Source organism: Rissa tridactyla, chromosome 1 (assembly GCF_028500815.1).
Source record: "Rissa tridactyla isolate bRisTri1 chromosome 1, bRisTri1.patW.cur.20221130, whole genome shotgun sequence".
In the NCBI taxonomy this organism is placed as follows: domain Eukaryota; kingdom Metazoa; phylum Chordata; class Aves; order Charadriiformes; family Laridae; genus Rissa; species Rissa tridactyla.
This window is the reverse complement of record NC_071466.1, coordinates 101,956,257-101,983,698: the sequence shown is the minus strand read 5'-3', so window position 1 is coordinate 101,983,698 and position 27,442 is coordinate 101,956,257. Positions and strand designations below refer to the sequence as shown.

The 27,442-nt window shown below is 36.7% G+C and overlaps 1 protein-coding gene across 7 annotated transcripts in view; it reads left to right on the top strand.

Annotated features, from left to right (window-relative positions):
• The window catches only part of TTC3 (tetratricopeptide repeat domain 3), a 66,423-nt gene extending 40,784 nt beyond the window's left edge, over positions 1-25,639 (top strand). For 6 of the 7 annotated variants that reach the window (XM_054204265.1, XM_054204020.1, XM_054204175.1 and 3 more), the window contains 23 exons: positions 462-554; positions 1,262-1,326; positions 2,784-2,920; positions 3,716-4,030; positions 4,845-5,108; positions 5,551-5,597; positions 7,263-7,319; positions 8,683-8,759; positions 9,530-9,682; positions 10,046-10,955; positions 12,857-12,922; positions 13,579-13,728; positions 14,969-15,108; positions 16,561-16,629; positions 17,330-17,426; positions 18,408-18,508; positions 19,181-19,274; positions 19,874-19,972; positions 22,114-22,535; positions 22,995-23,115; positions 23,268-23,495; positions 23,714-23,803; positions 24,343-25,639. In XM_054204265.1, the coding sequence (XP_054060240.1) occupies positions 462-554; positions 1,262-1,326; positions 2,784-2,920; positions 3,716-4,030; positions 4,845-5,108; positions 5,551-5,597; positions 7,263-7,319; positions 8,683-8,759; positions 9,530-9,682; positions 10,046-10,955; positions 12,857-12,922; positions 13,579-13,728; positions 14,969-15,108; positions 16,561-16,629; positions 17,330-17,426; positions 18,408-18,508; positions 19,181-19,274; positions 19,874-19,972; positions 22,114-22,535; positions 22,995-23,115; positions 23,268-23,495; positions 23,714-23,803; positions 24,343-24,453 (3,906 nt within the window). In that variant the 3' untranslated portion in view covers positions 24,454-25,639. The remainder of the gene's footprint in view (positions 1-461; positions 555-1,261; positions 1,327-2,783; positions 2,921-3,715; positions 4,031-4,844; positions 5,109-5,550; positions 5,598-7,262; positions 7,320-8,682; positions 8,760-9,529; positions 9,683-10,045; positions 10,956-12,856; positions 12,923-13,578; positions 13,729-14,968; positions 15,109-16,560; positions 16,630-17,329; positions 17,427-18,407; positions 18,509-19,180; positions 19,275-19,873; positions 19,973-22,113; positions 22,536-22,994; positions 23,116-23,267; positions 23,496-23,713; positions 23,804-24,342) is intronic. The other variant, XM_054204347.1, reaches the window with a different exon arrangement.
• Positions 25,640-27,442: the final 1,803 nt, after the last annotated feature.

Sequence of the window (27,442 nt, the reverse complement as noted above, 5' to 3'; positions counted from 1 at the left end):
AGTGTAAAGGCATAATATGCCTGGCCTGTTTCTCCTGCTGCATCATTTATGTCCTCCCATATGGAAGTTTTATTCCTTCTACGATCTTGCTGTTGAAGCAACAGTGTATGTCTAAAGGAATTTTACAAAATACAGTATCAGCAGCCAGTATAAAATGAAGGTAAATCCAGGAAGCATGTGAACTCCTAAAAGAATATTCTTAAAATTGACTCTTGAATGTGAACTTGGAGGAGGAGGGTCTTTGCTTTGGGAATAACAGGTGTGTGCCACAGATCTAGGATCCTTTTGTTTTGCAGTCCTTGCCAAGTCAGCACTTACTTTCCTCATCCAGTAAGAGCTTAGGACTGTGCTAGCTTTAATTACCTTGGTCACTTCAAATTTAGAAACTGTAATCTGTATAAAAACAAATATTTTTGTATGAATTTAAATGTCTTTGTTGCATGCATCATTTTCTCCTACAGGATTTTCTTCAAGAACTGTGTTTCACTCCTGATTGTAAAGGCCTTATTTCAAAAATAGTTATTTTCAGTTCTTCGGGGCTGGTAAAATGTGAAGTAAGTAAATGTTCATATAAAATATGAAAATAATCTTTAAAATATTTACTCTGGTAAAGGAGATAAAGTGAACATGAGAATGTAACTGCAAACTGATAGGTAATATGCTATCTTAACTACAGAATCTGAGTGTTATTTAGGAATGTTGATTACCTGTTCTTTTCTTAACTGTTCTTCTGGTGTAGTAGGCATTACCTTATGGTATTGGTTAGAATTGTCATGGATGGGAACTGGAATTTTGTTTCCTGTTTTGTTTGTGCAACGTGAAAGCAACTTCGTTAGTTTAACTCAGAGCTAATCTTGCTGAATGAAATTAACTGTATTGGAAGAGTGCCTTTAGCCTCTACAGAGACACAGCAAGGTGGATACTTTTTCCCAGAGCAGTATTGGTCTGTGAGAACCAAAAAAATGATTGTAAAGTTTGCTTCCTGCCCACTGGTAAAGCAAAACAGCCTCCAGTTTTTCCTGACTTAGTGTTATCTTTCAACCTGTCTTTTCTGCAGTTAAAGAACTATTGCTAAATACCAAGTTGTAGCAGTAGAAGATAAGTTTAGGTAGACCTTCATGAGGCTTATGTGGGCTGCATTATCTCTTTCATAGGATTATTTTTACTGCTTTCCAAAGCTTCAAATGTTCCTGGGTTTTGAGTACAGCAATGTTGCATTGTAACCCAAATTTAATTAATACGATGTCACTTATTTTGGTAGTTTGAGCAAAAAATCACAAAGCCCAAGGAACCACCAAGACCCAGTATTAAACAGAAATGTTCAAGGTAAGCTCTCTACTGTTTAAAACTAAGTTGAATAAGTTTGAGAACAAAGCAGCTTTCTCTAAGATTGGTTTTCATGCCTTTTTAAGAATTGCTAAAATTTACACAAATACTGTGGAAAGCTATTCTCGCCCTTTGCCTCTGATAAACTAAAAAGTCTGGTAAAATACATTATGATCCAATTATAAAAGCATTTAATTATGATCCAATTATAAAAGCATTTAATTAAGTTGTAAAAGAAGATACAGAGATGCAGATGTATAACATGAGCACAGGAGGGCATTAATTGATATTGCTGAATAAATTATTGATAGCTCTCTAGTGGTCATACAGTTCTTTAAAAACAACATTTTCCGTTTGACCACAGGAAACACTTTTCAAATATACAGGGTATGAGTTGATGCAAATCTAATTTTCTGCACTTCTGTATTGAGAGATAAACTGTCCATTGCACCACTGACTTATCAGCAATTTAAATCAATAGTTTTTGAATATAAACTGCTGCAGTCATCTTTAAGTCTTTATACCTGAAACCTAATGGCATTGTGAGATATGTAGGCAGGGAAGTAACATGCTGTTTGTGGAAAGTGTGATTTGGAGGCTGCGTGCAGAATGTGAGGACTGTTTCTTTACTTTTGCTCTCCATTCATATCGTTCATTTGTGTTAAGATACTTAATTGGAATACTAAAAGAACGTGTGTCTGTAATTCTTCTTAATGGATTGAGTGTTTTAATTGCACTCAAATTTCAGTGCGCGTGTGTAGATTAAAATACCACCACTATTTTCAGTCTGAGATTGCAGGCATCATTCTATTCCTTACCCTTGCTAAAGGGAAGAAATTCAGGAAGATTTTTAGCTGGATGGGAGAAGTATCGACGTGTGGCCTAAGTTCAACACCACTGTTCCACAGAATCTACTATCTAACCAGCTTTGTGTGAATATTTAGAAAGTGTAAATAAAAACTGTATGTAATGATGCTACTTCAGCTGTTGATGCACATAGCTTTGATGTAACTGAGTTTACACTTTTTGGTCAAGTGAGGTTATAAATAATGAGGAATCATGCTGAGAGGGTAAACAAAATTGATTTTTAAAAGTTGAGGAAATCAAATGTTAATATTTGGTTCAAAATGCTGAGTTAAAAATTAAGAAAACAAACCTAATAGTATTCAAATTAATCCTAATTCAGACATCTTTAGTGGGAGTAAAAATTATTGCATCTTGAGGGTATTCTTACATTTACATACTTGATCTTTATGAAACTTTTATGAAATTTTGTGGTTTCTTAACTTGTAAATTAAAACTAGCTTTATTATATTTGTACTTTTCAGCATAATATTTTTTTAGTAGAATGGAGCTTATAGCTGTTGTAAGACATGAAAAATAACTGAGATGTGCCTAAGTCCTTTGGCAATTTATCTCAACTAATGTTAGGCTCACCGCTTACTTGCTTTTTTCAGTCTTAGGAAGTTAAAAATGAAACAAGAAAAAAAATTACGAAGAAAACATGCACGAGAAGAGGCACAGAATTCTGCTAAAAAGAAAACAGAAGAAAACGAGAAGGGAAACAAACCATTTCAATGTAGTGATCATAGTGGTATGTGGAAGTATAGACTGTTGTTCTGAGTTATCGTGAGGTAGCATTAATTAGCATTCTGAATGGCCTAAGTCAAATTATAGGAGCATACTAATATTGAACATAATCCCTCTCTTAAAGACTTGCATTTTCACTTAAGATTACTTTCATTTCAGTTCTGTTTATCATTTGTAAATAACTATAAGATGTTAGTGTATGGTTAAGTTCCTTGTAGAAAAGCTTTATCCTTGCTTCGCTGGTTCATGAAGAAGGAGCCTGAAGAGGGTAAAGGCTCAAATTCCAAATTAGTCTATTTAACAGTGGTTTCAGGAAAAGCTTTATCCCCAACAAGTTAGGACACTGCTACAGGAAAAAAAAAAACCAAACAAAAAACAAACTGCATCTCAGATAAAGGAAGAATGTTATTCTAACTGCAGAAACTGCAGTAACTTGAAAAGTATATTTCAGAGGATTGGCGAAAATAAAATACTTCCACCTGTAAGTATGTAGGCAGATAATGTTTCAGCTTTTGCGTTCCGGTTATGTTGGTCTGCAGCATTCCGTATTTGAGGTGTGAACTTCCACTGTATTTTCTGTAAACCAAATTTTAAACAATGTTGTCTTAAATTTGTAATTCTAAGGCTAGTTTATACGGGAAGCTATGTATTCTGTAATGTTCAGTGTTGCAGTAAAACAAATAATTTGGACTAAGTGGTGGTGTTCACTCTCTGTATTTTAAAATTGATGTTTTTAATTGTGGTAAACAGACATGAAATCGTTTTGTTTGTTTGTTTTTTTTTTAAAATCCCACTGTAGGTTATGTTCAGGATTTATATGCTGGTGATCGAGTCCTGCAGCATATCAGCCGAAATGCTGAGCAAATAAAAACAGCTGTTCGTGATGCTTCCAAACTATTAAAGGAATTACTTTCATGGTTTGTAATCAGTGAAGAGGATTACGCGTCATATTCCAAAGCTAGTAGCATGTCGCATGAAGTGATGGAGCAGCTCATCAGTTACTTAATTAATGAAAAAAACAGAGTAAAAACAAGGGGTTTTATCCATGTCCTGAGTGAGCTGGAAGAAGTGGATCCCAAGTTACACAAGTGGCTGAAACATTTTAACAACTTGGGTAGGCTATATGTTTATGGAATAGCAGAAGACCTTGCCCTGTCATAATTGTTCAGCTTGCAGATTAAAAGATAACCCCCCTATTTTCCAGTCTTGCTTTCTTAACTTTAAATGGTTAAGTGAAGCTTTCCCCTTTCCCATTTACTTGATTTTTAGCTAGGATTTCTAGAGAAGAAAGTATGACCATTGGTAACACAGGAATAACCTCTCTTGTTTCTGCAAGTAAAGCATTCTAATGTGGGCAGGGCTTTGTCCGTGTAGGACAGAGGAAATTGAACAGATTTATTTTTTTAATGTCTTTAAATTCCAGAATAGGCTTAAATGATAATCTTTGTATTATTAATCTGTTTCTGAAAAGTAAATCATGGTGGGGTTTGTGTCATAAAAAATTTAGCTGACTGTATAACTGTGAAGTAATTTAACTTTGGTAGTGTTGCCTTGCTGTGTAATTACCTATTGAACTTTTAATTGGATGAATGTAGAAGTTAGTTTTTCCAGGCAAAACGGACATAATATGCCAGAACGTTGCATGAGATTTGAGTTCTTAATTCTATTCTGTTGCATAAATGTCCTTTAAGGAATTTATATAGATTTATTATACAAATAATAATTTGTTGTTGACTAAGTAAAACTTATTTAAACTCCGTTTATCATTTTTGTTTGCATTTTCAAGATACAGAAGTGTTTACAAAATCTGTTTGAGCTACTATATGTTTAATTTCTAGAACAAACTGTTGCTCTTTGAAGAGAAATATCACACCATAAGCCCTACAACTGTGAAGCCAGAATGAAATGTTGATTTTCGTCTCTTCTAGGTCTGACTGCTACAAAGAACTTTCTCCTTCAATATGGACATCTTTTAAAAGAGCTTGACCTTTCTATTTTAACCACACTCTGGAATGAGAAATATGGTAGTAAATTTGACTATGTGACAACTAGTTCTGAAGACAAAGAAATTCATGATTATTTCTTAAAACCACCCATAGAGAAAACCCGTTGTTTTATATGGCTGTTAGAAGACAATAGAGAAAATTTTCCATTTCTTCATCAAGCTTTAGATGAATTCTTTGATAAAATGGGTGAGTATGCAATGGTCATCATTCTCACAAGCATTTTATTTTGCCTGTTTTCACACCGCATTTGATGGGGTCTGTAAATGTCTGAAACCTCAGCAAATTACTAACCGCCTCATTATATGGGATCTTCTGTGTTCCATGTTTAAAAGGCAATATGGCCTCAAAAGGCAAGCCACCTTTTTTTTTAGGTTACATTCTGCTCTTTTGTTTCCTGTGCCACAACAAGTGTGTGAGTTTACCTTTAAGCATATACAGTGTCCAACCAAAATAAGTATTATCTTTCAATTTAAGCATAAAGATTCTGCAGCTACAGTCTTTGAGATGCTTTGGTGGTATTTGATAAAGGATTATAATAATTATTGCTATAATTTCATAACTCACAATTATAAGTTATGTAAAATATTACTGTTTGTTTATGAATTTGACTTTGTTATCCTTTCAATAGATGACCCTACCATTATATTAAAGAAGCAAGGAAATGAAAATATATCAGTAAGTGAACTTAATGTCTATTTAGTATAAGCTCAGAAACAAGTATGAATGTGGTGTTTTAAAAATGTGCAAAAGTGAATAGACATACATCTCTTGGTTTATTTTATATCATTATCCTGCAAACCTGATTAGAGATCTACTCTCTTGTTTTATCGTCTCCTGCCCCCCACTTTTCTTGAGGCATTTGAAGACTGCGTACCATTTTTCCTAAACTTCTGTCAGTAAAATACTTGTTTAGGGTTTTCTTTAGTTAAACCACAAACCAACAAGATACCTTTTAGATTATGAGCATTTCAAGGATGCAGATGAGGAAGCTGTAGTGACAGTGGATGAGGGTACACAGATGTGCTGTATCACCTCCTTTGGACAGGGAAAACAAGGCAAATAAGGTGCACGGGAATAGCATTTACGTATTACTTGATAACAGGAGTTTGGTATTAACTTTAAAAAAAGTCGCTCTAAAAGAATCACTGAGGAATTTAAAAAAAGTGCACGATTTACAAGCAGAGACTCTTACTAACTGCTATATCTGAATATTTACCATGACAACTGAACTTGAAGTGTGATTCTTCCCTGAGTGTGCTTAACTGGAATCTGCATAATTTTGGACACTAATTGTACTGTGCATTTTACAGTGCAAAGCAGCAAATTGGAAGGTGCGTAACACAGCTTTACCTTCAGATGTCATTAAAGTAAGGCTAGGAATTTGACGTTTGTCCCGCTAATAAGCGAAGTAAATTTGACGTGAGTTAGACATATTTTGCATTTGTTCATTACAATTTATAGATGCTTTTCAGATTCAACCCATAAGTCTTAAACTGTATGTTATTCTGAATCACTTTTTGGTTGGTATCTTAAGTAAAACCCATTATAATTGGCAGAAATATGTATTTCAGTTAATTATGTGTTTGAGGCATTCTCATTTAAAACTATTCTAGCCTGCAGATAAATTTATCTATACAAAACCAAGATTTACTTTTGATACAAAATAAATCTTTAGAGTTAGTTAATTAATTAGTATGTAACTTAATAAGATGTGAAATCCTTTGCTTTTTCATTTCGTGAATTTGAAATCCAAGAAAGAAATGAAATCCATTATAATAAAACTACTTCTATTTCAACGTTACTTGTATCCTAAAATAAACTGGTAGTAAGTTACTGTTGGTAGAGTTATATTAATCTATAATCGCAGTCCTATTGAAAAGTGAAGATGCATATTAGTTACTTCATCACTGCCTGTCTTAAAAAATTGAAGTGACAGAACATTTGACAATCCTGTTAGCTTCTTGTTCCCCACACAAAACTGCACTGTCGCAGCTGCTTAAATAGGCAATTTCAGCTGTAAGGTAAAGAGTAAGCATCTGAAATACTAAAATGATAGAATATTCTGTTTTTAAAAATCAGCATTCTGTGCGTTTAAGAGGAAAATGATGAAAAGGAACAAAGTGGATCAAGTCTTTCAGAGCTCTGTTTCATTTTGTGTTTTCCAGCTGGGGCTGGAGTGGAGAGGGGGAAGATTGCATGCTCAACCTTGTAAATCTTGCTCATCAAATCAGAATGAGGATTTTAATATGAAACTTCTTAAAATTTACATACTGGTTTTGGAAATACGTGATAACTTCATTCTGATGAAAACAACCAGTAACTTTATTTTTTCTATTTCAGACTAATGGTATCAAGGTTAAAAACAAAAACAGGAAGAAGAACTCAAAAGACTCAAAGGTCAGTAACTTTTCAGCTGCTTACTACAGATAGGTGTGGGGTTTGGTTTTGGTTTAGAGTTGCTGGCGTTCAGATGTGTAGAGGCTGTTTTGCTAAATACCTTGTGGAGACTCATTCTTGAGGTAGTTTTTCCTGAAGTACGATAATGTTGTTAAGACGCAATACAGTTTTGGTTTTTTGAAATATGGATTTGTCAGTATAAAAGATATTTCTAAACCTGAAAAAAAAAAATATTACTTAAGAATAACTTTGGCTCTGACTGCACACCAATACCTTCAGTCTGTCCACTATCTTGGTTCTAAATGACTCTTTCGATCTTAATTTGCCATATGGGAAAAAGTGAATACAGTACACTGGCTGCATTACGTAATTTATGCTCCATTTTGTTTTGCACTGACAAATAGCAAATTTGGAGAAGGACACTTTACCAGTCATTTTGAGAGAAAAATGTGTCCTTACACCTCATGAAATAGATCTGAAATTTTGTCTTTAACTGTCTTTTCTGATAGTTTTTATGGGCATATCAGTGACTGAAGATGCAAGCGTTCCATTTATTGCTCAGAAAAATGTTCAGTATTTTATAGATTTTGCTAGGAATAATATCCCACGTGAAACTTATACTGTCTTCTGTCCTGCTTTTCTAGGATTTTGCTTTATTGAAAGCTTCAGATAAAATCTTTGTTTCCTCCATGCCCCCACCTTTTTATAATTTTCCTAGAATTTCAGGAGTGCACTTAAGATTTTTCCTGTTCTTATCAGCCAGGTTTTTCTTCATGTATTTCTAAAGTTCTTAAATAATACAAATTAAAAGACAACTAAAACATTTGTAATGGTGAACATTAGAATAAAAAGTCTCATATTAAAATCATGTGGAACTAGGGATAACTCAGACTGGCTTGTAGTAAAATTATTAAAGCTTGAAGACTCTCAAATGTAAAGGAAGAGACTCCTAGAAAGGCAGTTGATGCGCAGCCCAGTGTAAAGAACTTATAAAAAAAACCTTAACAAAGTGAAGCTGTACAGTTGTTTGGTTTTTTTTAATCCAAACTCAGTGAAAAATCAAGCATATCTAGGATTTTGATGAAACTGGTAAAAAAAGAGGGAATTGGGGTTGAATATCCCAATTTCTTTTTCCAAAATAAGTTCTGAAGAAGAAACTAATAATTTTAAATTAAGAACTTGTTTTGCTATGGTTTAGTACTGATAATTGTACTTAAAAGTTTTGCAGTTCATAATGTGGCATCTGAACGTGATACAGGTACAGAACAAGTTTCAGTGCAAGTAAGTTAGGCATAGTCTTTACAGTGGATCATTTTGCATATACTTTTGTGAGATAAAAAAAAAAATAATCTTTTTTAATTAGTCTATTTTAGTATTATCCAGTGGAGTTAGTACAGCACCACGAGAAGAAGAAAAGATATTTATAGAAGAAAATACTTCGTAAGTACCCTCATGCATCTTTGCTTTTATTGCCCAGACTCCAAAGTGCTTTGCAGGTATCGGAGAAGACAGTCTTGGAAACGCCAAGTCTGAGTTAACATCTAAGTGGTTTTGATATGAGTTTGTATAGAGCCATTACTTCTCTGCTTCTAGGACAGGTGCAAGCGTATTAGAATTTTAAAGATCTTAATGACGTAGGAAGTAAACAAATGGTTGCCAGGCTGCAGCCCAATACATCGTTTAGGCCAAGAGCTGTTCTTTCAAGTAAGATCTTACTTGCTTCGTGTTCTATTTTAATGCAGCAAGAAATTAATTGATAAATTTGTACATCATCAGTCACAACTGAACTTTGCCATCCACACCTTATCAAGCAAGTTGTGATGTTGAATTGAGGTAATCTGTACTGCATTACTCAGAATTTGTGTATCAGGAGTCAGACTCTTGTATTCTGAGGCCGGTTTTGCTCTCGCGTATAGATGTGAAAGCAAGAGCTAGGCCTTATTCGTATTAGCTACTGGCAGGCCAGTTAATAAGTTTAGCAGTTAAGTATTTTGGGGATTTGGGGGTAGTGTTTATTCTGCTTGTTAGAAAAACGTTTGCTATTCGGATATATTTTTAGCGCTATGTAGTTACTATACAGTATACTGTTTTCAGTATATGCGGAAAATACAGTTCTTTTTGGAGATAAGAATTATTGTTCATATGCACGGTTTATTTATTTCTTCTCTCTCTTCCCCCCCCCCTTTTTTTTTTTTTTTTTAATACTACAGAGATTTTACAAATTTTTATGAACCATTTGGAATCCCAGAATATCTTCGGGGGCAAATAGAGGAATTTGAAGCTCTCTACGATGTTTCAAATAGTAACAGTTATCAAAGACTTTTGGATAATATCCCAGATCAAACCTGTGAGAGCTTATATGAGTATGTATACATTTCTGTGCTTAGCAATTTAATGGGTTTCGTATTACTTCATAATTTTTATAACATACTATATTAAGTCCAGTATTTGAGTCCTGGTGGTGTGGTATATGTATGGTACATAAAGGTGGGTACTAATGCTTTGGAATAGTTGCATGTTTATAATAAGATGTGGACAAGCAAGAGTATTGCAGAAAACTTTTATGCTTGGCTATAACACCATCTTCCAAATTATTGGTCTTCAGTAGTCATAGAGGTTCTTTGCTTTTAAGCGTTACTGTGAAAATACAATGTGTGGAATACAATTTTAGAGTTAGATGAAAAAAAATTTGATTAATAATGTCAGCTTTTTTTTTTTTTTTTAAGATACTTCTCTCAAATCTTGGAAGAACACGGCCCTATGGAAATAAATAATAAATTACTCGTTGGGGAATATGAACATTTCCCTGAAGAAGCTCAAAAGATTGTAGAAGATGAAGGTGGTCTGAAATCTTTTCTTCTGAACTCCCGTCGTTTCATTATGGTGGATAATCTTATTGGTTTAAGAAAGCATGCAGTTCTTTTTAAAGAAAATACAAACAGAAATGAGACTGGAGATAATGAAGAAGAAAATGATATAGTTTGTGATGGGCAAGAAAATTCTTCCCTGAGCAAACTACAGTTAAATCCAGCTGCTAAGGAATTCAAACCACTGTCTTATCCTAAGCAACCGCATATATCAACATCTACTGACTTAACAGTAGCACGTTATGAGCCTCCACAATACTTGCCCTGGTCTTTTCCTACTTCATGTGAATCCATGCATTCTTTGCATAGTCAGAATATTGATACCATAGAAAACGAGTCATCGTTTTCAGACATTTTACTAAAGTGCTTTGATTCTCAAAATCCTGGTATATTTTTGCCTCAGACTTCCTGGGGTTATCAATACGGAAGAATATTGCCAGTGCCTTCTCAAATGCCTCTTGTGTCAAATGTTGCCGAGCAACCTAGTTATATTTATGCTGATCATGTAGCTCACCAAGATAATGACGAATCGGCAATTTCAGACAGAAAATATGTCTTCGGCAGTTTTATACCAACTGAAATAGAAACGTATGAAGACTGTCAGTGCCAACTGGAGAACTTGGATAACACATTTTGTCAAGACAATTTTGCTGTTGCAAATAATACAAATGAAGCAGAATGTGGTATACAGGTTATTAAGGCGGAAAAAGAAAGCAGAGGTACACCTCTAATGAAAAACAATCCTCACACAAGGATGATAGCTGTTCAGGTAAGAAATTAAAATGGAACAGTTATTTGAGAGCTTTTAGGTGATAAATGACAGTGAGCACTAGAAAGTGCAACTCCTTTTTGAATGATTTCTTTATGACTTCTCAAAGGGTCAAATGTTGTATAGAGTTTCAAGAGCAAATATTCAAGTAATACTTCCAGTCACCCAAATGTAAGGGATCTTAAAAGTAGTATTTAGCATTCTCTAGTATTTATCTCCCAGAAAAAGGCCACAAGTTGGAAGATACCGAGGTGTTTATCAGACTGGGAACTTCCTTAGAACTTGCAGTTTAAGTTGCTGACACTTTCTACAACTACTCCTGGTTTTCATTTGTAATTCTTTAGAGAAATGGTCACTGAATTTTGTTCTGCCTGAAATTTTTGTGGATCTTTTGACCCAGGATCAAAGGAGGGAACTGGTGCACATCAGTTTAAACTTTGCTTTAGAGGTTAATGAAAGTCCTTCCATGTCATCACTTTTGTTTTGGTAATTAGTTCAGTGATTTGTTTAAACTTTCACAATATTTGAGGATTTAGACAGTTTGTACATTGTAACAATTGGTGGCTGATGCTTCCTTCGTGATCTTCTAGTGGCAGCCCAGCTGTAGGGTGAGGTCAGGGGCAAACTCCCTCGTGTTTTATTTTTCCCTCCTGAAGTAAAAACAAAACCTTAAAGTTTTGCCCCACAGGCAGAGAAAGCATTGCTGAGCACCCTGAAAGAAGCAGAGCATGCAGCTGAACAGAAGAGGGACTGGAGCATTTGCTCTTTAATGGTACCCCCAGAGTTAGATCAGCATACATCACTCGTGAAAACCACATTTTGGATTAAGATGCCAGCTTTTCAGAGTTATGGCAGAGATATGGCGGTTTTACACGTTTGTTTATAGGAGATTATCCAACATGCTAGAGGGACTGCTGGGGAGGAGTACCTCATCTTCATTTGGCCCTTGTCATTAAGGGAAGAATAGGTGTTTATAGCTGTGAGATAAATAGTCACCTTTTAATATTGATTTATAAATTAGGAAAATGTTAACATGTTTTTTTTCAAACTTGTTTTTTGTACAAAACTTTTCTTCGCTTTAAATCTTTCCTGAGCAGTGGCTGAAAGTTAGTTTCCAATCAGTCTTGGCAGATGAATTTTGTCACATGGCTGACTGGGCTTTTAAAATGGGATTTCTGTTTGGTTCTTGAACACAGGCATCACAAAGATAACAGAAGACACTACAGTTTTTTCAGTTTGGTGAATTCTGGTTAGCAGAGACCAAAACAGCACTAGGCAACAGATAGGTTTCTCTTTGCAAAAGTGTGGTAGAGCAAGGCACTTAAAAAAATCACAGTTAGATAATGTTAATAGCCTATTAGAGAGGTAACATCATAAATTGGATCTTTAATATGTTGAGTGATTAGTTTTTAAACTTCAGTTCTTTCAGTAAGTCCTTGGTGGGTGGTATTAGAGGAAAACAAGCAGGGACTCTAAAGATCCTTGAGTGTAGTCCCTTCTAAGTAGAGGCACTTATGCAGTAGATCTTGAATTTAGGAGGAGCCATAAAACACAGCTCATCAGCAAGCTGTCAGGCACTGGTTTTGCACGTCTTAAGTTTTCAGACATTTAGAACACAGCTGTGTTTAAAGGCTCTGAGAACTGTTCCGAATATAAATGCTTCATGGTCAATTAAACTAGGGAAAGATCACGACAAAAAAAATTCTTTCATTATAGATTGAAGTCCACTTCAGAAATAATTACATAATTTCTTTTTACATTGTAGAGGGAGCTACTTCATAAAGTAGTTGGATTTGTAAACTTGTAGGTTAAGTACAAAAGCTCCAAACCAGAGCTGACCTACTAGTTGCATGTATAAACTGGAAGACTTTTTAATCAACTAATGATTCTTTGTATTCTAGGTAAATCACGAAGTAGCTGATAGGGAAACTAATACCTTGCCTTTTCATCCATTTGAAATGCAACAAGTAAGTTATCTGCACATTGTTTATATTTCTCATGAAGAAGGTGAAAGGAATACCCAAAAATTTAGTAATTAAAAGATAAAAGTGCTCTGAAAGTGACATGTCTTAACAGATATTTTTTATTTTGGTTTGTTTGTGGGGTGTGTGTGGCTTGTGGTTTGGTTTTTTTGGTTGTTTCCTGGGGTTCTCCCACCTCTTCACGATGGGCCGTATTCTGTGATGTTCTTCTTGGAAACTTCACATAGGCCCACAAAAGGGGGTTTTGGAGCTTTGTTCTGTAGCTATTCAGATGTTGGAGTATGTTTTAGGGAAATCTAGTATTTCCAAAAATCTTGAAGTTTCATTTAAATACTCCATTTGGGCATATATTCAGCTCAGACTGAGGTTAATGGTAGTCTTGTGTCTGTACAAGGAGATAAAAGTGAGACAACGTGGCCTTTGAACTAATCGTATTCCATTCCTGAGCTGGATTGACGCTGTTACACAACTTTCTCTTAAATAACCCCCCTCAAACCAACAAACAAAAAATACCTGCCCCAGCCACACTGAAGACTTTGAATCTTACCTGACAGCAACTGTTCCTTTTAGACATCACTCATGAATGTTTGCTGCCCTGTGGTAACAGATACTAGCTTGTTTTTTATAATGTTTATTTTCAGGGAGATATTCTACGTATGGAAAAAGAGCATCAGGTGCTAAAAGAACAACTTAAAGAAGCACAGGAAAAATATGAACAGTTACAAAGCCGAAGCTCGGAGGAAATCAGTGCTTTAAAAGAGCTTCTAAAAAAAAGTGTTGAAGAGACAGAGGTAATATTTTTATCCATGTGACAGTGGGACAGACTGCAGTGGTTCACAAGATTAGTTGTAATTGCTAAACAGTATTTTTGAAACTTGACTGATAGTCCTCATGGCTGTGAAGTCTGACTCGGCAAACGTCACAATCTTTGTGTGTCATCTTCCTTCGAACACACTTAAACACATAGGATATTGGTTGCTTCCGTCTAGTGGATAGGTATTGGTTTCGGTTCAATACAAGGACAAAAAAGCACTACACTGCAGACTCTTTCCTTCTTGATTTGTTGGGTTTGCTAACAGGCTTTAGTTCTTTGAAAATGTGTGGGAGCAAGAGGAGTAGTCCCCAAATACTATCAGCCTGTTATCACTTAGACTGGATTAATTTTGTAGGTAAAGCTGTAAATGCTACAGGCTACTCATTTGTCTACGTGAAAGGAATTTTTCCATTTAAAAACAAAATAATTCAGGTGAAACCAAAGTCATCTCTCCCCATTCAATCTCAGTTTAATGTATTTTTTTCCTTTCAATGACATCTTGGAGCAAACTCATGTTCTGCAGCTTGGGAGCTCCTGAGTTCTAGCTTTACCATTGGCTGTGAGTAGCCTGGCAAACTTTCATATAAGCAATGGTGGAGTCTCGCATCTGTTTTTTCTGTATCAATATTTGGTAAAAATGTGAGCTTGAGAAGTTTTGAGCTGAAAGCATGGCTGCATGCAGGGTGGATGGACTTTTCAATGGGCATTGGAGGCACTTTTTAGAAAATGTTTTTAATATTTCCCAATGATGCATTTTGATGCTACCTCATTTTTTTTAAGCAGTTATGGCAGCCATAAGACTCACTGCTGTCTTGCTCTGTTATGAATTGTAACTTCCCAGTTGTTAGTACTGGGAAGTTACTGATACAACATTATTAGTACTAATTTTGAGCTGGATTTTGAGTTGGATTTCAGTACGTATTTGTACGTGATGCTGTGGAACTGGGTTTCTTCTTTTAGCTGACTGCAAAACAGGGTTACAAGTATTCTGAAGCCATGTAAATGAGGTGTGCAGGTCGTTGTGGGAAAGCATTTATGTGTATGATGTTGCTCACGCTAAACACCTGAACTAACAATTAATTAAGAACTAGTAAAACTCTGTTACTGTAATTTTCACTGGCTCAGCTTTTGATCATAATTGTCAGCAATCTGCTCTAACTTGCATTTGAATAAAATAGTATTTTCAGAAATAACGCTTTCTTATTTTCTGCATGTAGGTATCAAAGAACGAACTGGACTGGCTTCATCAAGACTTAGAAATAAAAGTGAAAAAATGGCAACAAGAGAAAAAAGAAAATCAAGAGAACTTAAAAGCACTAAGGAACACAGCTAAAAAGCATACAGATACCAATGATAGGTACTAATTTATATGCAGATTTACATTACTTTCCCTTTGCTTGATTTTTTTTTTTTTGTAAGTACGGTTATTTCTGATAGACTGTGATAAGTTTCAGTATCTATAAGTACGGTTATTTCTGATAGACTGTGATAAGTTTCAGTATCTATTGTTTCCAAGATAGATGCAGAGTGAAAACACAAACTTGTTGCCCTGATTATATCATTCTGAAATGAGTTAAATGCAATTCTTGGATTAGAGATGCTGTTAATAGGATCTACATGAAACGCTGTTTAACCTAATTAACAAATACTACTCCTTCACTACTTAAGATCTTCCCACGTTGTCCAGAATCCTTTAGATCTGCAGTGCGTTTTCACTTTTCTCCTTCATGACTTATCATTGCTTCCTCAGCGTGCTCCCTCTACTGTATTATGATTAGCTTTAAATTTTCATTTCCATTTTCATTCTTCCTTCTTCTATTTTACAAAATCAACCCAACCAAACTCTGGTCTGCGTCTATTTTTCTTCCACGCTTTTTGCCTGTTCTGCCACGTAGCCTATCTGAGGGTCATCGGAGGACGCACGTTTCCTTCTTTTCTAGTCCTGTTGCTCATTTCTCAGATTCAAGTAAAACAGCAAGAACCACATAACTGCACGTATCTATGGTGGGTTTTTTTTACCCATCCTTTACCCCAAAACAGAAGTCTGCAGGGCTTTCCGTGGAACTTAAATCAGTAATATCAATGTATGGATCTTACCATGAGTCTACCTGTGTGCAGTAAACCCAGCTGTTCCCCTGGCAATGAGCTCTCCTGGCTACGGAAGAGCAGGAATCAGCTTCAGTCAACTTCTACCATAGTCAGCCAGCATCCATGAGATTGTGTCACTGACGTACTGAAAAATAAATCGTATGTCATTCAATGAAGCATTATCAGTAGCTTTTCCCGAAACATTCTAAACAGTTTAGAAATTTTTAAGTAACCTAATCATTGGCTGTGTAACCAGCTGTATATTATATCACAGTAATAGGCTGAAATATGTATGTGTCTGCTTTCGTGTTTTTATTTTTTTGCAAGTTATAGATAAACATTTAAAATGGCTTCTAGATAACTGATGAAACTGACTGACTTAGCAACAACTTTTTAAATCAGATTACACAATTCCCGCTGTATTTTTAATGTTCTTTCTCAGTTTACAGACCTGGGAAGACTTCTGTCCTTTAATCCTGTTGCATTATCTTTAGTCTGAATAGTTTAGGCCAAATGTCCCCTGAAAAATCATTGGCCTGCTTTTATATTAGTTACTGCTTCACTAGGAATATATTTAAATGCACTTATAGTATTAAATAGCGTATAAAACACACAGATTGTCACAGCTGCATAATTGGCACTATGGTTATAGAGGAACACGTCACCTATTTGCTTGTGAATGTTTATCAGAACAAGCTTAATAAACGTTTGATTACTCTAGGTATTTGAAGACCATTGATGAGAAGGAAAAGCAGTATAATGTATATTTAAATACATATCTCGAGACCAGGTAAAACTTTTACTTTTCAGCAATATTTTCTACTGACTTCTTTTACTGGAGTTGTCTGCTTCACTCTGGGTGAAGGTTTAGAAAAAATAAGCACTTCAACTTATATCTCTTATTCTTAGTTTATTTTTATCATAAGTAAGTATTATTTTATTTTAGATATTTAGAAAAATAAAAGTCTGGGTTTTCAAAATACTCTCCTACATTTCCCTTGATTATATGATACTGTGTTCTAGAACGCACATCAGAAGTGGAGTGTGGTACAGACATACTGAACTGTTGTATGTAGCTTTGGATCTTCACAGACTTTATGATCCTAAATGTATATAAGGTTATCTAAACATTTTCTGGAAGTTACTCATTTGCATATAGTATAAAGTCAAGGTTTCATTTATACATACATTCTTTATGTATGTGATCAGGCTCAGAACCAGAATATTTGCACAACTGCAGTAGTCAAACTCCTATAAGCTTTTTAGGTTGCACAGTGAAATGTAGTTAAGAAATCCCAAGGTTGTGCCCCTGGAGCCAGCAGTGTGGCTGCATGAGCGTGATACTGTGCCTGCAGGCAGTATCGATGGAGATGAGTGGTTCCGAAGAAGAGAGAAGTAATAGCTGTAGAAACCCTCTAAAATGCCATAAATTTTAAATACTACTCTGTTGTAAATGTTACTCAAGTATTTAATTTCTTTTTATTTCACAGTAATAAACTTGCAAATGAGAAAGTAAAATTGGAAGAGCGTATAAAAAGGAGTCAAGATGACTGCCAAGAGTGTGTGAAAAGAGCTGTTAAAGCAGAGGTACAAAAAAAAAAATCTTAAAACACTTTTGCTAGAGCTTGGATCATTTGTACTGATAGTAGGTGGGGAAGATAACTAGTGATATCTTATCTAACAATGTACTATTTCAATAGCATTTAAAACTTTTAATAAGCATATATCAAAAGTGCTAATCGAATATTGACAAGTGGTGTTCATGACGTTGTCCTACAAAACTTTGCAGATCATCAAGGCATATTATTATTATTATTATTATTATTGACCAGTATTAAAAGTACCCAGATTGTGGGGCATATAGTATTGCCCCCAAGCAAAATTAAACTAGTAGTTCAGTTTCATACTTATCCTTGTTATCCATTAGTAAGAATTAACCATAGGAACATAAAAAAATTCCTTGTTAAAAGTTATAGTTAGTGAATATATTGCTACTTCTTTACCAGGTAGAACCAGAATGCAACAACCAACTTACGTGTTGCGCTGAAAGGAGGAGAGTACTGATAAATACCAAGATATTTTCTAAACCAGTATGTTTTATACTGGAAATGCTTTGAATGTCATGAACAATTCATCCTTCTTAAGAAGGGCTTGAAGGCTGTCTTGTCTGCAGTACGATTTTTATAAAAAGATTAGATTGTTGGTCCACATTAGTCTTTAAATAGCATCAGTATTTAAATAACTGCCTTAATCACTTTAAAAGTGTGTGTGTGTGTGTGTTTGTGTGTGTGTATATATATAGAGAGAGAGTTGCAAATGGAACACTAATGGAACCCTTCTGCTGTCAGTTGAAGTGAACGTAGCCTTTTTATCATCCCAAAGGCCTGCCAGGACTGTTAATTCCACTTGAAACTCCTCACTGTAGGAACTGTGTGTGTGCTGTATTCTATATCGTCAAACTATTGTTTCAGATACTTAATAAAATCTATTTTGAGGTTTTATTCCTTGTGCTACTGCAGTGCTTTTACTGCCCTCTTTGTTTTTTTACACAGTTATGTTTTGTTACAGATATCAGTACTCACAAACTGGAAGGAGACTGAAGTATGCAAGCTAAATGGCATATCTGCCAATGCAGAAGCAAATCTCAAGATGCTGAAGTCATTGAGCGGGTATGGAGAGTTTGCACCACAAATTTCACTGCTACTCCTTGCTATAAACAAGTAACTACCGAATGTTAATCACGATCGTTTAACTAGGCAAGTCAGTTTTGCTCACAAAGGGATGCTAGCCTGAAAGGCGGGTAGAAGCATAATAGTTCGATGCGGCTTTCCTGAAGCTGAATTTCTTCTTAGTCTTAAATTACCAAGGTGTGTGGTAGTTAAGCAGGAGCAAGCTTCTTGTCTTCCCAGGACACCAGGGAAGATCAGACTGCTGGGAACATTCCAGTTATTCCTGCACAGTATCACTAAAAAAAGGGCTTTTCTATTTCTATGTAAATACAAAAAGAGGGCAAACAAAACTGCTGGGCATGCAACAACATTGTTTTCTTCCTTAGAAGGAAATAATTTAACCCTTGGTGTTACCTTTTTAAAAACTTACAGCGTGTTCCCTTTCCCTGTCTTTATGTTGCTGTAAAATACTGATTTACATTTGAGAAGTCTGCTTCTAAGATTGGATGGGATCAAAGTGCCAGTAATTTAACTGATTTTAACTTAAGATTGCTTAAAGTCTGTAACTGTGATTTAGTTGGTAGTGAAAGGAATTGCTGTACTTAAAGCCATTGGTGTTAAGCAAAAATAATGGGATTGTTGGAGTTTAACTGAAAATCTTAAATACTTCAGCAGCTCAGCTTCAGCAGCACCTAAGTTGAAACCACAGGTTGATTCTTGGGAAATATTTATTTCAAATGTAAAGAAACAACGTGAAAAAGTAGAGGTAAGCCTCAATTTCTCTTAACAAGCTTTAAGTGTAACTTTGGAAATTAAAGCAGAAGAAATATGTTAAATAATTTTGCATTCCTTTTTTAAAACACGAGTAGCTTGTCCTCCAAATACTGAACTGCATTTTTTTAATAACAAAAGAAATGTACAGTTTTAAGTCTAGATTACTTAAGTATAGTTAAGTTACAATTAATACCTTCAATTTTATAAAGGCGAAGATCTGTCCTTTATACACTTGCTTCAAAATTGGATCCCACATTAACAAGTCTAGCCCCTTGTTCTCTTGTATTTTTTGGCTTTCAAAATCCACACAACTTCTTTAAAAATAACAGAAAACTCTCTGAAAAGTTTAGATGTAAAATGTCTAGGCTGAGTGTTAAGAACTAGAAAGGGTTTCCCAAACCCTTTCAAGCGTCAACGCAAGTACTTAAATACAGATTTATGTTACTGTAACAAATCGCAGCCTTACATCGCCATTTGAAAGGCCTGGTATCTTTGGTGTTTTGCAAAAGGTAGTTGTGTTGCTGCCATTTTTAATAAGGAGCGAGTTTCAGTTAATGCTGATGTGGAGGATAATTTGTTTTCCTTCCGCAGGCTGAATATGAAGAAAAAATTCAAAGTGTGAAAAACGGTGTACGGAACTGCCTCACTAAAACAGAAACTGTGGATCTTCCTTCTCCTCCCAGCGTCTTAGTATGTATCTTACATTTGATAGCAGTTTGTTAAGAAGTTCTTTAAGTTGGCATTGGTATGGCTATCTGTTGTAGGACATGCACATAAACAACTTGAATATATAGCCTTGAATACAAAATCATCAGGCTCTCCATACGTCCAGGTGATGCTCAAAAGGAAAAGGTGACTGCAGATTAGCGTGATGAACTCCAGCGAGAAGCACATTCTCAAGTCCTTTGAGAGGCTTAAGCTGTTTAACTTGAAAATGCTTCATGTTCTGTCTGAATTGGGACTAACGTTTTTGTATACTGTGACTTTCCTATAGCACCAAAATCCATAGGGACAAGGCTCGGTTACACCAACATGTGTAACTGATTACGAATACCAAAATCAACTTCCAGTCATATCTCTTACGAACTAGATGGAGTATAGCCGTTTATGGAAATTAATTTATAATGACTGCATCCCAGATAAATACTATTTAAAGCCATTTTCTCAGTGGCCAACTGGTCCACGGATGCTTTGCTCAAATCACGTCCGTTAGTTCTGAACCCTGCAACTGTTCCTGGTGCAAGGATGAAGTCAGTGTAAGTTCAGTGCTCCATGAACACCCTGTTCATCCGCATGGTGGTGGGGAGACACGTGGCAATGATAAAATCCTTGCAGCCAAGCTGCCCGCAGCAGGGGTGCCACCAGCCCGCGTGCCACTGTTCACTGGCGGTGAAATTGAAACCGGGGCACAGAGCTGGTGCCCAGTCCTGGAGACAAACAGCACTCAGAAACTGGGCCTGGGGCAGTTTGTAGTGAGGAAAAAAAGGTTCAGTCATCTCTCAAAATAGGGGAGGTAACTGACACAATAAGTAAAACGCACTCGTAGCGCACACAGGTGAAATTTCTGAATTCACTGAAGATGACACACAACTTTATATATATATATTCTCTCCAGAAAGTCACATTTTTTCTTTTTGTTTGTTTTTGGTATGATGTAGGTTCAAGCCTCTGTTCTAATAGCATATATTTATGATTGTTACTACAGTTTTTCTGGATTTATACAAGCAATAGTTACACTTACGCTCTCCGGCATACCTTTTATTCTCCACTTATTTCTAGGTATCTTCTTTCTACTTACTGTCACGTAACTCTTAAGAATATGTAGATAACTTCATTACCATCCTTAGGTTACCATCAGTTTACAGGTTGGGAAAGAGTGACTTTTGAGCCTCTTGTTCTGCATTTGGTATCTATTTTTACTGCAGTAATACAGGAGTGACCTTTTAGAAGAGAGATCTGTAATTCTTTCAGCTTTGAGAGGACTTTAATAGGCAAATCGTGAACCCAAATAAAAAAGATGAAATGTATGTATGAAGCAATGTAGAATTTTAGGTCTGTGTGTTAGAAAGCAGCCTTCCTAGAGCAGTCAAGTACTGAAATAAATAGCTGTCACAGGGTCAAACAACTAAACTTATTTTAAGGAGTTCTTTCCATTTATGGAAAAGAGTCGTTAGTGCAAAAAGAAGTTTGATGATTATAGCTGACATGTGTTTCTGTTTAAAAAAAAATTACACTGGATTATATATAGATTATATAATCTATTAAAAGCAGTGAATTTTGTATTTTCAAATTGATGGCAGTTATTTCAAGCAGTTCTGTTGCTGGCACCAACTTTAAGCTATGCTTTTGTACGACTTACAGCTGTCCATCTCAGCTGGTGAGACACTGAACAGGTTGCCCAGAGAGGTGGTGGAGGCCCCAGCCCTGGAGACATTCCAGGCCAGGCTTGATGATGCTCTGAGCAACCTGATCTAGTTGAAGATGTCCCTGCTTACTGCAGGGGGGTTGGACTAGACGACCTTTAAAGGTCCCTTCCAACCCAACACATTCTATGATTCTATGAAGTTAAAGGCCTTAAAGTTAAAGGAACACTTTGCATATGTGCTCTCCTATTTAATCCTGTTTCAAACAGGATTAAATACGTAGTACATATTAAAGAGCACTTTTGTGCAATATTTTTACCTAAGTAAAGCAAATTAAGATAAATGGATACGACCTTCCAGTTCCTTAGCACGACCAAATGTGTCATAGTTCATGCTGCAAATGCTTGCGAGTTCTGCTCAGTTTCTTTTAATCACTCTCTTTTCCTGTGAAATCTGTTTATTTCCTAGGCAAAACAAGGCAGACCTCCCGTCAGCGATCCAGCCATTGTCATGTATTCCTCTGCACCTGCACATCCTAATTTACTGCCTGCATTTTCAAGTGCTGAAGATCCAGGTCCAACACATGCTTCTTTTAATACACAGGCTGGAGTTAAGCCAGCATACGCAAATTCTAAGTCTTGTTCTGCAAGTGGTGGGTCAGTGAAAATGCACTCCAAACCTTTGGAAGGATCATATTCTGAGAAAGTTTCAGGAACTTGCCCGTCAGGGATTTCTGGAAATAATACTCAGAACGTCCAGCCAAACCAGAACCATGGAGGTGACTCATCTATACAACAAAGGCCTTCTGGACTCCCAAACAACAAAATGCTTCCCAAAGCATTTGAAAACATTATTGCACATCTACAGAGTATATTCCCAAACTATAGCAGGTATGGGTTTTTTTAATGTGTGTAATGTTATGCCCGATAACAGAAGTTCTGAACATCCAATGATAAAATACAAGACTTGATTTCTTAGCAGATGGCTTCTGTTTCATGAGAAGAGTAATATTAGTTGTTCCCCTCCCATTCAGAGCCATTCCTTAAGGGAACAGACCCACTGTGTTGGCTTATGTGTTTTGGTGTTTTTTTCCAATTAGAACCACCTGCAAATAGAAGCAGTAGCAGTAGTGGTATTTTATCATTTGGGTTTTTTTTACAGTTAAGGTAGCTAGATCCGAGTTTATTCAGAGGTATTGGGAGCAGGTACTTGTTACAGTTCATTTGAGATGTTTGTATCTTTTAAAGGCTCTACTGCTGTGAATCAAACATGGAAGCTACAGTGTTCTCTAATGCTGATGATGACCATGGTATTGCCAGTCAGTAATCGTGTCTTTTTTTATTTTTCAGTTCAGACTTTATTAGCTTTATAAAAGATGTACAAAGAAGAAATGGAAATACATTGTCAGGTTTGAGCTTTGATGAAATTCTAAGCAGAGTGACAGAACTCATTCTGGACCAGCAAAATAAGGTACTGTGCTGTATGTAGCTGCTGCCTTTTCTACTGTGTGTCTCTGCCAGAGGAAATAGTGCAGCACAGTCCAGAAAAGACGGCAAACTTTCCTCTGCTATCAAGCTCTGAAGTACGAACTTGCTCAAAATTCTCTTCCAATACCTGTCTAGGCACCAACTTCAACAGGGAGACCTGTGACGTCAGTATCCTCCGCTTCACCAGCGCAGACTGGAGATCGGAGTCGGGAAGTACCTGCAGGAGAAAATATGCCCAGCCCACCCAAGGCGAGACCTGTGCATAAAAATGCCTCGAGTAAAAATCCATCTCAGCCAAATCTCCAGCCCTGGGGAAATGTTGGAGCAACACCTAAATCTAAATGGAAAAAACTAGACTATACAGTAAGTTCTCTGCTGTTGCAATGACTGTGAAGTGATTGCCCTGTACCTCTCTTAAGACATGAAATAATCGAAGTATTGCTGAAAAAAATAATTGACTTGTTCATTTTGATTACAAAAGCTTAAATATACTTGGTTAAAATTAGTCACATTATTAGCTTATTAGACTTTGCCGATTAATTGTTGACTAGTTCTTAAGTAACTTACCATTTTACGTGTAGGCCTCCAGCGATGATCCCTGCACAATATGTCACGATGAGCTAAGCAGAGACTCGTGTGAACTAGAATGCGGGCATCATTTTCACAGAGAAGTAAGGACTTTTGTTCTTAGCACTTAGATGCAAACGTTTACAAACTCTGGTCAGTTATGCCATTGTTCCACTTTCTAAAAGTAACCCTCCTCCCCCTTACGCTTCAGTGCTTCAAGAACAGTGCACAATTCTCTTTTACGTACTTTGTACACCGAGACTCGCTATATACGCGGTCTTACTGCGTCTTACATTTAACTAAAATGATAATTCACTCTAAACCCTGCGTTTGCCACCTGATACCAGTTGCATGCATAACTTAATGTAGCGAGAAAGTCAGAATTATGTTAGAATAACTTGGTACTTCTGTCCATGACCTTTTCCCCTTACCTTATTTGTTTACTGCTGATTTGTTATTGCAGAACAGGTGCAAATGTAAATGGATCAGCACAGCATCAAAATTGGAGAACAGTTTTCTAACTGCAAATCCTAGTAACATAGGACATGTTGGAAAAATTGCTATTAGTGACAATTATTTACATACTTAAGCTGAATTCTGTATACCAGACTGTTTCCTCAACATCATCTTCCTGTTCTTGCAGTGCATTAGAACATGGCTTAAGCAACATTCAAGTACCTGCCCCATCTGCCGCGTTCACGCTCTGCTACCTGAAGACTTCCCTGAGCTTCCTGCACGGAACAAACACACCTAAACCTTGTTTTATTTGAACACATTATAGTAAGTTGTAAAGCAGCTGCAGAGTAACCACCGTGACAAGGAACAGAAACATGATGCCTAGAAAGAGACAGAACCTTGGTTTTATTGAAGATGGTAGCAGGACTCAGACTGACTCAGTATTTAACACTTCGCGTTAAGCTGCAAGACGCTGGTACTGCCAAGGCACCTGCAGAATCAGGTCAGCATACTCCAAGATCCAGCACTTGTCCTGGTTGCTGCCTAAATGCGTGAAGGCGCTGTAGTTCAGGGGCCAGCAGCACACAAAACTGGTAGGTTATTTTGGCCAAGGGATATTGAATCTACTATATCTAATTTTCTCAAAGGATGGTGCATAATTCCTGTAAAGCAAGGGGTTTCCTTCCGAGCTTAAACCGCACTGAAAATAAATTCTAATCTTAAACAAGTAGGTGACCTGAATGACAGACTAGCAGAATTTGGAACAGCCAAGACATTGCTTTCCTCTGGCATAAACAACTACAGTTTAACTGCAGGATTCAAATCGGGCTTGTTGCGGTCATTATGAATGCAGTTCATATAATTGCAGCTCCTTTTTCTGCACAAATCCATAGCTAATAATTAAAATTGTTTAAATAATCACTTTTAGTAATATTCTGAAGCAAGAATTTTTAAGTATTTATGCGATTCTTTCTGTTTGTGTATCATTGAGTTGGAATACTGTGGCTCAATTGTTTAATCTTGAAATACGGTTTGAATTTCCCTCATTGTTGAAAAGCTGATTTGCTTCAATCAGAATTACGGGATTTTTATTTTTGACGAAGCAACACTGCATCTGTATTCTGTGCATGAATGGTCATCAACAGCCTGAGGTACAGAATACAAACGGCTGAAAGAACAGTTGTCCTACTGCTTTAAAAGTCTGGGCCTGCCAGAGTACCTCCGTCACTGTAAAATTTGTCTCGAGTAGCCAAAAGACCAGGACTAGAGCGTGTACAGCTTAACCACTCCGAAACTTCAGGGTGACTGTTGTTGGGATACAAGCAGTATTAAATTGATTGTATGAGATTAAGTTAGCTAATTCTAGGGGTCATTTGTTCCCCCAAGTGAGTATGTATCCTCCAGATGAACTTTTAAACTATTCTATGATGAATCCGTATATTAATTGTCACTTCGATCAAAAATAAAATTACTCTTGCAGCTGATGTGGTTTTTTGGTGTAATATTTTTGCTAAGTCTGAGTTATTGGTGCGTAATCTGCTGTATGCTAGAAAGCTAACGCACCTTGTGCCTGAAGAATGAGGTACTGCGCTGCTCAGCGGTATGGCACTTGCATCCCTTTCAGATGCCCTTCTTTTCCTGGGCTGGGGGATACGTATATAGCATCTTCTCAGCTTTTCTCAAAAGCAGCCTAGCCCCTGTTCCTGAGCAGAGGTAGCCTTGACCTGCTAAGTGGTGCCAAAGCAGTCCCACATCTGCCATAGTTGATACTGTTCTCCAAATAGAATGTAATGTGCCTTGAGGTAAGAAGGGCAGCCTGGCTGTGAAAACAGGTAAGGCGGCACTTCCTGGTGGTGCACTGAACTGATACGTACTTACACTTGCTTGCTGTCAGCCAATCTTATTTTTCCTACAGCCACAGCACGGACAGGACCCTAGGTTCCCAGAAAAGCAGGACGGGTTTTGATCTGTGCAGCTTTTCTCTTCCCTGACTCCCATAAGCTGGAAAAGAACTTCAGTGATTTCCAGAGCCAGGTCATCCACACCTTTAAAAGGAAGCCTCAGAGCAGACGGCCGCCGGTCCGTTCCGGCAGCGGGAAGGGGGAGCTGCGCAGGCTGGAGTTCTGCACCAAGGAGCTGATCTATGCCGGCTGCGGGGCCCGGGCAGGACGAACGCCACAGTCCATCTTTCCGGTTAACTTTGAAGGTGGAGGTGACAGCGCTACTTCGAGCAGCAGGTGGCACTCTTGTCACGTCGTGCAGACCAGAAAGAGTGGCTTCTGCTTTCCAAAAATCATCCTGTGTGATTTCTTGATTTTAGAGAAGCGGTAGGTTCTAGTAAAGAGCTTTTTTTTTCCCCACAAGACATTGAAATAACAATTTCCGATGTTTATTCCTAAAATACAGATGATACAGAACCAGGGCCAAACCTAGAATTACATTTTCCTGCTTGGCAATGCTGTTGGATAAAGCTGAAGGAAATTACTTTTTGGCAGTTTTTTTAATTGTCTTTTCAGGTTGTCATCTTTACACTTATAGTTTATATAATGCCATATACTTAACCTGCCTCCACCCCATGTAATAGTGCATGGAAAATTCACAATTAGAATTAAATTGTGGTGGTTCTGTTTACATAAAACATCATCAAAATCTACAACCTGTTTGTGTTGGGAAGGTTATTTCTTACCGAAGTAGTTTTCCTACGTAGTTCCTTTAAGGTGTATATAGTTACAAACACTTTAATGTATTTACCTTAACTTACTCCTTTCCTGGCATTTACATTTATACTTTTAAGTTGAACAAGGGACAGTATTAACCCACCTAATAAGAGAGTGACTGTCTCCCTTGGAAGGGTTGTTCATAGAATGAAAGTCACGTCCTCCAGGCACAAGGTGCCCCAGCATAGAAGTTTCTTAATGCAGAGCCTGCCCTGGGCAGAGCCGGGGCTGCCACAGTGCAGTGGTGCTGCTTGTCATCTCACAGACTTTTTTTTTCCACATCAAAACTGAGTTGTACAAGCCTTACAAAAGGGAAAATGGTATAATGCAAAGTATATTCTCAAGCTAAAAAACTTTTGCCTGGTCTTTTTCAGTGCTGTTTTATATAAATAGCAAAGATGAAGTAAGGGCATTGCTTTTCTAATCCAGGCGAGAGCCCACGGAAAACTTCAGTTCTAAACATTCCTCTAATACAGATTCATATTCCTGACCTGACCAAAACAGGCTTGGTGTTATTTCACATCATTATTTGTTTCACATCACTTAGTTCACATTCACCTTGAGCCATTC